Source organism: Euprymna scolopes, chromosome 33 (assembly GCF_053919585.1).
Source record: "Euprymna scolopes isolate OS-2025 chromosome 33, ASM5391958v1, whole genome shotgun sequence".
NCBI lineage: Eukaryota > Metazoa > Mollusca > Cephalopoda > Sepiida > Sepiolidae > Euprymna > Euprymna scolopes.
This window is the reverse complement of record NC_136514.1, coordinates 31,415,276-31,426,614: the sequence shown is the minus strand read 5'-3', so window position 1 is coordinate 31,426,614 and position 11,339 is coordinate 31,415,276. Positions and strand designations below refer to the sequence as shown.

General features: G+C 32.7%; 1 protein-coding gene across 1 annotated transcript; it reads right to left on the bottom strand.

Annotated features, from left to right (window-relative positions):
* Positions 1–382: 382 nt before the first annotated feature.
* On the bottom strand, positions 383–1,135 carry LOC145257998 (uncharacterized). Its single transcript, XM_080115726.1, has one exon. The coding sequence runs from the start codon at positions 1,133–1,135 to the stop codon at positions 383–385; it is 753 nt and encodes a 250-aa protein (XP_079971852.1).
* Positions 1,136–11,339: the final 10,204 nt, after the last annotated feature.

Sequence of the window (11,339 nt, the reverse complement as noted above, 5' to 3'; positions counted from 1 at the left end):
TTAGAGATGGGTGGAGATTTTTTTTTTTTTTTTTTACACAGAGATCACCACTTATTAAGGCCCGGAAGCCACTCAGGGATAAGGGTTATTGCAAGTACATTACGTTAGTGAGGAGATTTGATGAAGTGTTTACTTAAGGGGGCGGTTCATTAGAAATTTGTTAACATTAGACTTGAAGACATCCAAGTTGTAGTCCGGAGGGAAGCAGGCAGACGGAACAGAGTACCACAGGCGTGCAATTCTAAGAAAGAAGCTTTGTTCATGAAATCCGCGTTTTGATTTAGGCACAGATATAGAGTGGGGGAAATTTTTCACAGTGGATTCAGCTAGACGGGTGTTTTTCGTGAAAGATTGGCGAGGGGGGACCAGGGATTGGAGTTTATTAGAGATTATTCAAATGCAGGGAAAATTCACTCACTTCATGGCGATACTTAAAAATAAGGAAGGTGTCACCAACATATCGCCAATAACGAAAGGGTTTAGTAACCCGAGTGAATAACACAGATTCCTGGAAACCTAGGAAGATATTAGCAAGGATAGCACCCAGAGGACTGCCCATTGCGTGCTGGTACATTTCATTGTTGAAGATTAAACTGACCGACTTAGTGGCCAGTTCCATAAGTTCATGAAAAATCTTCTCTGGAAAAGCAGGAGGGGTTAGTGTGCTACAATACAGCATATCGGCACATATTTGAATCGTTTCATCGAGTGGTACGTTCGTAAATAAGTTGGTGACATCAAACGAACAAAGGAAATTAATTTGAGGACTGCATTCCCGTTCACTCATAGCAGAAGCGAAGCGGAACGAGTCGGCAGTACAATTACTTGACAATTTGTTCAGCACAGGTTCCAGGATTTCGGCCAGCCACTTTGCAAGTTCATGTTGAGCTAATCCAATCATAGATAAGATGGGCCTTAAGGGGACACCATCCTTATGGATCTTGGGCAGCCCATACATCCCTGGTCGCTGCGAACCTACGGGTCGGATCCTTTCATAAGTGTCCTCGCTGATAAATATACTTTTATGTAACCGAAGAAAACGCTTTTGAAGTTTTACTTCAGTACTCAAAGTGTTGTCCTTTGAAGCGTCACCTAGTCTCTTTAATTTCGTACTATCATTGAGAATATTTAGCATTTTCTGAGTGTAATCATTGCTATTGAGAACAACTACACCCTTGTCCAGTTTAGTAATATAAATATCCCTATTAGACTTTAAATGTTTGGCGGCCTGATAATGAATCCTGTTCCATACAAATTCATTAGTGAAATAAAATAGAGGTGGAGGGACCTGGATACTCAACGTTTCGCCCGATTTATGCGGACTTCTTCAAGAGGGATGGTCATTAGTGTTGATAAAGAATTAGCAAAACTGTATGCAGTATGTATTTATCATATATATATATATATATATATATATATATATATATATATATATATATATATATATATATTACCATGGGTATCCGGTGTTGCCCAGGTGTTTGGAGGTGTATGCTGAGCAAAAAAAAAAAAAAAAAAAACAACCACAAAAAAAAACAAACAAACAAAAAAAAGGATATATTTTTTTAAATTTGATCCCTATTATGACCCCTTAACATTTATTGTTTTGTGCTCAAATCAAGTTATTAAGTTAGAGCCATGTCCAAGGAACCTATATCTAAAATTTCAAGTGTTTAGACCCAAAATTATCGGAGGAGTTTGGTAGAGTTCTCAAAGGTCAAATCGTTAAACTTTGACCCGTTATAAGTCAAATTTCTGGCTGAAAACAGATCAGGTAGATTTTCCTAAATATCAGTACCCTGTACATCAAATTTCGAGTCTGTAGACTTAAAATTGACAGAGTTATTGCGAAGGGAAATGTACACAGATAAACAGACAGACACACAGACACACAGACACACAGACACTTTCACTTTTATAGATATACTGGCATTTCGGCCCGTTGCCCGGGTGTTTGGAGGTGTATGCTGAGAAAAAAAAACAACAAAAAAAAAAACGGTCAATTTTTTAAAATTTGACCTCTATCATGACCCCTTAAAATTTATTGTTTTGGGGTCAAATCACGTTATTTAGTTAGATCCATGTCCAAGGAAACTATATCTAAAATTTCAAGTGTTTAGACCCAAAATTATCGGAGGAGATTGGTAGAGTTCTCAAAGGTCAAATCGTTGAACTTTGACCCATTAACAGCAACATTTCTGGCCGAAAACAGATCAGGTAGATTTTCCTTAATCTCAGTACATTGTATATCAAATATCGAGCGTATAGACTGAAAATGAACAGAGTTATTGCGAAGGAAAATGTACACAGACACACAGACAGACAGACAGACAGCCAGACACACAGACAAAGAGACACTTTCACTTTTATAGATACACTAGCATGGGTGCCCGGCGTTGCCCGGGTGTTTGGAGGTGTATGTTGAGCAAAAAAAAAAGGTCAATTTTTTTAAATTTGAATCTTATTATGACCCCTTAACATTTAGTGTTTTGGGCTCAAATCAAGTTATTGTTAGATCCATGTCCAACGAACCAATATCTAAGATTTCAAGTTTTTAGACACCAAATTGTTGGAGGAGTTTGGTAGAGTTCTCAAAAGCTAAATCGTTGAACTTTTACCTCTTAACAGCGAAATTTCTGGCCGAAAACCGATCACATAGATTTTCCCAAATCTCAGTACTCTGTATATCGAATTTCGAGACTGTAGACTAAAAATTGACAGAGTTATTGCGTAGGGAAAAGTATACAGACACATACACAGACACACAGACACTTTCACTTTTATAAACATATATATATATATATATATATATATATAATATCTATATATCTATAAAAGTGAACGTGCCTCTGTGTGCGTGTGTGTCTGTGTCTGTGTGTGTGTGTCTGTGTCTGTGTACACTTCCCTACGCAATAACTCTGTCAATTTTTTGACGATGTGCGAACCAAAAATAAAGCATTCTTCATCAGTCATACTCTTATTCCTCATTTTTAGATTCTTACTACCATTACATATATATTTTTATTTTTCGGGTTTAGATATTATTAGTAAATTTTATTGAGATAAATTACTAATTAGATATCAGACATAAGTAATTTAAATACGTAAAAAATTAACTAAATATTGACAACAACCTTCAACTATTATGGCAACCAGTTTCTGGTGGAAATATTTTGATGTCAATCCCAAGAATAAGAATACAGCTGTCTGCAAGTTATGTCGATTTATTACATCAAAGGGTGGCAAACCAATAAAATCTTTTACAACGACTGTTAAACCATCTTAGAAAGGTTCATCCAAAAGTTGCAGATAAGAAAAGGAAGCGTAATGAATATTCAGGAACAAAACTTCCAGGAACAAGTCGCAGCAACTATGAACCACCAGCAAAATACCAAACTACTATACAATTAATATTGGCCAAAAAGAAAGTTTGGGATATTAATGATCACAGGTCAAAAGAGATCCATTATCTGATAGGAAAAATGATTGCTGTCTATATTCAACTATATTTGTAACATCTGACATTGGATTTGGATTGGACTTATTGCAAAACTGTGTTCAAATTACAGCATTCCATCAAAAAATGACTTCACTGCAAAATAATTTTCGATATATTTACAAAAGTAAAACAAAAATTCAATTGTCTCTTGCTGAAATTAGCAGCATTTCATTAACTACAGACATTTGGATAGCTACAATAGATAATGTTCCCTTTCATTGGCTTTCAAATGACTTTGAACAGTGCAGGGCTGTGCTTAGAGTTGTTCCATTCCCTGGTACACAAACGGTTAAAGAATAAGTGAAGAATTGCACAATGTTCTTAGTGAGTATAAACTCTTCAATAAAGTTTTCTTAGTTTTGTGAGATTCAGTAACAAATATGGTAACTGGTGTCAGGGAATGTGGTTTAGAATAACTATCATACATTGTAATTCAGGCTGTGAAGACAACCATTACATCTAACGGAAATACAGTCTCCCACTTTAATCACTTTCTATTAGCAATTAACACATTAACTGAAATATAAGATCAGCTTAATTTGGAAAAACATAAACTCGTTCAAGATGTAACCACATGGTAGAATTCAACATATTATATGTTGAAAATAAATTAAGAACAACGAAAAAGCAAATGTAATGTGCACTGTTGATAAGATTTCTAACTTAATAACTTAGTAATGGGGACTTATTTGAAAAAAATATTCAGTTCCTGAATCTATTTGAAGAAATAATAATAATGATTAAAAAAAACAAGTCACAGATCATCAACTATATCAAAGTAGTACCTACAAATTTAGCTCTGAATATTTTTTTCTATAAAAAGCTGCCCAATCTAATTCTAATATTTCTGACTTTAGTGGAATCCTTCTTACCGTGGTTGAACAAATCGGGTTATCAATGGTAACAAGATTTCTATCCTATCTAAACGATAAAAACTTGTATATGTCTACTTGCCTAGATCCATGATTCAAATATTTATTTTAAAAGATTGGAATAGAAAACACATTTAGAATTGGATTCGACATCTACTTTCCACTGATGATAATGAAGCAGAATCAGCAGAATCAGCAGGATCCACTAACCTGCTAAGGGTAAAAAAGCACGAACATGTATAAATTACAACATGGCAACCTTGAAATCAACTGACATAAAAGTAACCAGTACAAATGTCACGAAATATGCTGTCATCACTTCTAGTATAAGAAGACAATAGAAAATAAAAGTACAATTATTTCTAATTCAATTTTGGCATTCATTTTTGAGGTGTTAAAAGTGAACATTGCATCATTTATAATAGCAAAATTGCACTGATGGACAATTTTTAAAGTATCATCAAATAAAACTGAATTAAATTACAATAAATATGAACATTCAATATAATTCTATACATAATGAGTATTATGCATATTTAAAAAAAATAATTCCAGATGTCACTTACTTCGTTATAATCAATAAAAATCAATTTTGCTGGCAGAAATAAAGTACCAAATATCATAAACATACACTAAATTTAAAATCACATATCACAAAAACTATTAAGAGATGCAGATCTGGAATATTGCATGCCTAATCAATACATATTGTAGAATGCTATATTCAAATGACAGCTCTTTACACTCTATACTTCTAAAATAATATCATCAAGAAAATGTAATAATTTTATGTAGTGTCTTTCACTTTGTTTATCATGGCGATGTAATTAAGTAAACGTACATGTTCAACATCAATTTAATTTTAATAAAAAAAGAGAGAGATTCATGTTATGAAAATAGGGTTCTTTATACAATTAATATTTCTTTGTTATTCTGTTTAATGCTTCGCTTGGCACTGATCGCATTCGTCCATTTGAGGTGGTTCCCTCAACCCCTTCTCCAATCAAACACATATCGAGATAAAAAAAAACTTCAGTTGTTGTTCTTTGTTGCTTGTGGCACAAATCACTTGTTTTGTATTGTTTAGTAAATTGTAAGTTGAAAGTACAAAGATATTTCTTCCGAAACACCTTTTCTAAAATACTTTTTCTGAAACACTTTTTCTGGAACATTTTCTTAAACACTTTATCTGTAATATATTTTCTGAAATACTTTTTCTGAAACACTTTCTCTGAAACAGTTTTCTGGAACACTTTTTGCTTTAATACTATTTCCTAAATACTTTTTCTGTAACACATTTTCTGAAATACTTTTTCTAAAACATTTTATCTGAAATACTTTTTCTGAAATACTTTTGCTAAAATACTTTTTCTGACACATTTTTCTGAAATACTTTTTTCTAAAATACTTTTTCTGAAATAATTTTTCAGAAAAATCTTTTCTGAAATACTTTTGCTAAAATACTTTTTCTAACACATTTTTCTGAAATACTTTTTTCTAAAATGCTTTTTCAGAAATAATTTTTCTGAAAAATCTTTTCTGAAATACTTTTTCTGAAATATTTTTCGGAAATACCTTTTCGGAAATACTTTTTCTGAAACACTTTCGGAAACACCTTTCTGAAACATTTTTTTCTGAAATACATTTTCTGAAAAACTTTTTCTGAAATACTTTTTTTTAAACACTTTTTCTGAAATACTTTTTCCGTGACCCTTTTTCCGAAATACTTCTTTGAAACACTTTTCCTCAAATAGTCTTCCTGAAACACTTTTTTCTGAAACACTTTCTCCTTGATACTATTTTTAAATAAATTTTCTGAAACACAATTCTTCAGAAATTCTTTAATAAATTCTTAAAATACGTTTTTATTTAATTCCTCTTCTTTTACTGAAATATTATTTTAAAATACTTTTTTTAGAAAAACTTTTTCTGATATAGTTTTCCTGAAGCGCTTTTTGTAAAACACTTTTTCTGAAGCTCTTTCTCTGTAAAATACTTTTTCTTAAATACTTTTTCTGAAACACTACTTCTGAAATGCTTTTTCTAAAATCCTTTTTCTTAAATACGTTTCCTGGGACACTTTTTCTGAAAAAAATTATTTTAAATATATTTTCTTAAATACTTTTTATAAAACACTTTTTCTAAAATACATTTTCTGAAACACTTTTTCTGAAACACTTTTTTCTGAAATATTTTTTCTAAAACCACTTTTTCTTAAATAATTTTCTGAAATGATAGCCGCCTCTTTACTAGAACACTCAGTGTCTCAGATGAACGAAGACCATGTACGACTGACCGCAGTAGCCAAGATAATTACGAACAACCAGTTTCGGGGCAAACCCTGTAGACCTGCGGACCGGAGCTAGGCTCAACATCCACTTTGATGCTGTGTAATCACGTCTTTAGTTGGCCCCCCGGGTGTTTTCGCCAATCTTGGAGTAGTTCTAGGGTTATTGCTTCGAGGTTGAACTCACCTGATCTGCGACGCGCAGCGTGGCTGAACCAATGAAGTCTAATCTTTAAAAGAGGTTTGTTAAGAGGAATGATTCTGCATTGAACGATCAGAAATAAGACGAAGATTTGACAGGTGAGGTCAGAAAAGGCACAGAATCAGAACTATATGCAGAGAGGAACTTACGAGTGTGACATCACGTGGGACGAATGCGAGAAAGAACAGTTAGATTTCGAAGTCATCAAGTTTGAATATTTACGCGAATGATTGCTGAAAAATATCTGAACGGTGAAAAAAAAAAACAAACAAAAAAAAAAACTGTCGATCGCACGTGATCATTGGCGATGCATGTCTGTTTGTTTGTCTGTCTCTTTGTTTATCTGCCTTTCTATCTAAAATACTAGTAGTTAGCCATTAGTTTAAGATTTCCGTTGCTCTCTTACTTAATTCAATGTAAAAAAAAAATTTCCTTCAATAAATCTATATTTCCAAACTCTGTCTTCTTTAAATTCACAATTAAACAAGAGCACGGAAAACGAGGAAACTGATGTAATGTTTGCGTCTACCTTCCTACAATGTTGTGATTGGCTGGTTAAGCCATTAATACAGGCTGATAGAGACATTCGTGAGAGACATCGAAAAGTACACGAGCTTAACGCCAAAAACTCGAATTTTACTACGATACTCGGCCATATTGCGATATACAAGATTTATTATTCGAACTGAAGCAAGACCGCTCAGCTATTTCAAACGATATATATTCCTAATAACGACATGGTCGGAAACAGAAAATGACGACATGGAATTCGAGAAAGAACTAAACAAAACACATCATGTATCCATTAAAAATCATTTAGACCTTCGTAAGATTCGATCGCGTGTATCAATATTGAAAAAAAAAACACTGCCTTAGTAATGTGCACTCTGCCTATTCTTTTCTTGTCACATGTTTATATTTGCTCACTAAGATACAAACTCTATAGATATCACAATTTGTGAATCTATATAACTATAACATTTTGTGGACAATTCGCCCTTGTTTGAATCGTGTTTTCGACGATCTGGCGATTCTATCTTTTAAGAAAATAATGGCAGGTGACTATATATATATCATTCAACCACGAATGAATTAAATGATCCTAATTATGATATAATGAAATTATTAATTTTTATGTAAATTATAAAATTATTAATTCTAGCTACTAACTTACTAACTGATGAATTAATTTTATTCAAACAATTTTCACTACATAAATATATGCAAATAATAGGGGAGAAATAAGTTCAATCCAGCGACTGACACCCTTTCTAATTCAACAATAAACAACAACATATGCAAATAATAAATAAAATATTTATCAATATTCAAATTTTATTTTTAGCTGCATTATTTTAAGTCTAAAAAATTCTTATTTTTGTTTACTTTACTAGAATATCTTGTTCTTTACTTTTCCAGGTTGAATTTATTGTCCTTTACTTTTCCAGGTTGATAAAATCTTAAGAATATTACTTTTCATGCGCGCATTTTTCCATATAATATATATATATATATATATATATATATATATATATATATATATATATATATATATATATAATAGCTTTACCTACGTATTGAGCACTGTTGAAGTAAATACATAAAGTTTACGCATAAAATTATACTTTCGTATATAAATGCATGTGAGTAAATGAAGTAGTTATATATATATATATATATATATATATATATATATATATATATATCAAATAACATTAGAAATAAAATAGGGCGGTATAAATACCTTAACCAACGTCCGTAAAAACATGGTATTCCACATCGTAACCTGAAAAAAAAACATCCCGGAGTTCTAATATATATATATATATATATATATATATATATATATATATATATATATATATATATATATATATATATATAACTCAAATGACCTTGTAACGAGTGTTTTAACCCTACATTCGGTTTACGACTTCCGGGTGCGCATGCGTACATAAACAAATAATCAACGCGATAATAAAACGTATTGTTTTACTGTGTACGTTATCAGCGTTCCAATTGTTTTTTTTTCGCGTTTAAATTATAAAGTCCAAAAAAGAGTTGTCAATCTAATCGGTTCCACTTTATCAACTAATCTCCAGCCCCTGTCTTATCGCCGCAATGTTGCATCACTGTGCCTTTTTTAGAAATATTTTAATGGAATGTGTTCTGATGAACTCATTTCACTTGTACTCACTCGACGTACATATCCCTGACAAACCCGCTTAGCAATAAGATCTCACGCCTTCACTGTTGATGTCCCTAAATGCCAGAAAGCTTTCTATTCGAATAGTTTCTTCCCTCGAACAGCTAGACTTTGGAATTCCCTTCCTGCTGCCTGCTTTCCTGGCTGTACTGATATGCAAAAGTTTAAATGTTGCATAAACAAATATCTTCTTAATCTTTCGTAGACATGGCCCCCAAATAGTAGCCCCTTACGTCCAAGTGGCGATATGCTTTATAAGAGGTGAACATGAGTAAAATAAAAAAAAACGAATAATCAATCCCTTATTTCAATACTTCAAAAATACGATTATTTTTAGTAACAATTTAATAACTGTTTCGTAACAATCAAATCTAGCTTTTAAAATCCTAAAAGACATAGATTAAATAAGACGAACAAAAATGGAAATTAGTTGGTGATATTTAAATTGTGAGCTAAATTGGTTTTAGCCAAATTGTATAGAAGAGAAAAATGCAATGCACTTAAAATGCCAAACTAGAAATAAAAGTGGGAAAAGCAAGTTAACTGGTAATTAAAATTCTAAGAACGGAAAAGAAGGAGAAAGGTAATTATCGAATGGTTTAAAATTCTCTGGAATTCGTCCTGAGGAAATTGCCTTTGGAATTTTAATTTCTCTTTTGTAATCTTCAGAATGGTTCGAGTTTGAAAGAAAAAGATCTTCTTTGTTTTTGGCTTTCGTTTTTTTTTTAAGAATACGTTCTTGGCCAACTATAAAAAACTTCTCCGTCAATAGGCCGATTCTTTCTAAGAGCATATACTCACAGATAGAATCACGTGAAGGTTGCCAACACCTAGAAGTGAAAGTGATGCTCTGGAATCGACTGGATTTGAACTTGCAATACGTGTGTAACTATTTAAATCAAAAGAGATCTTGTGAATTCTTCACTTTCTCAAATATTGTTTGTTGAGTTATAGCTGTTTTTGTCCGTTTTTCTCTATTTTATTTACTTCCTCTCCAGGTTAGGCACAAGGCCAGGTGTTGTTTTAAGAAGGCACCCCACTAGGAAAAACACACTCAGACCTACAAAAACTACCCGTACAGTCTCGCCAGCATTTCTCAGTACGGGCACCTCAGGAAATTAGTAATAGATAACCACCTAAACGCCTGGGAGGGTGGACTTCTTAGAACTGAACAAAATTATAACTCAGACCAGCAGCAATAAAGCCACTGGGGGACTGATTGTCAATGATGTTTCCCGACTGATACAAACATCTACGCATTTCTCACTAAGTATGGGTAAAATAGCGACTTGTGTTCGATTAAAAGTATACAAGTAAACATTAACAATATATGTGCTTGGATATTAAAGAACTAAACAAGAGGGGGATGACATATAACACTGCAGAATCCAAGATTTCGGTTCCACCTGTGCAATTGCACTCAATTTAGGTTCCTTATAAAAGAAATACCTTTCCCCCCCCCTTAAAGTGGTATTATTTGGATTCATAGGACTCCTGTTCTCATCTTGAGCGTAGATTTCCATAACGTTTCGGTAGATGTAATTTACGACCTTTTTCAGATGTATCTTGCCTAACTCGGGAATGTTTCCGTCGAACTTGGATGGAATTTCGAAAATTCTCAAGTTCGAGAAAAACATTCCCGAGTTCGACAAGATACACCTGAAGAAGGTCGGAGATTACATCGATCGAAACGTTGTAAAAGTCACACTGAAGATGAGAACAGTAGTCAAATGAACCCAAAACTAAACGAATAACTAATCCTCATCTCCAAAATTCAGAAATGCCACCCCCTCAAATGTTTGAACATTTAAATGAAGTTGGTACAATACCTGGTATTTCTATTTATATCTTTATCTGACTTGTAAAAAAAAACTTTTGTCAGCCAGACCCCAGAGAACACTACCGGTTATGTTCAGTTAGTAATTATTAGGGCTATAACAACAGAATATTCTTTTCATCTTTTAACTCTCGAGTATATATCCGACACAGTAAGACACAGTCAATCAACCGATTAGTCTATATAAAAATATATAAGATATCAATGGATATATACCCAAGAGTCAAAACAATGAAAATAATATGCTGTTGTCACAGCCCTAGTAATCATTGATAATAATCTGTGTTAGAACTTCTAGTTAGTAATAATAATAATGACGAGGGTAATATAGAAATGAATCCAAATATTTTTGAATACACAATAACAATTGTCGGAATTATCTTACGGACGAGCAAAGAGAAAATACGTTTAAACGACGAAATTGCTTCGTTGCTTA

What these genes read in the sequence shown, in the direction of transcription:
- LOC145257998 (XM_080115726.1), bottom strand. Translation starts at nt 1,135, where the DNA reads ATGCTAAATATTCTCAATGATAGTACGAAATTAAAGAGACTAGGTGAC.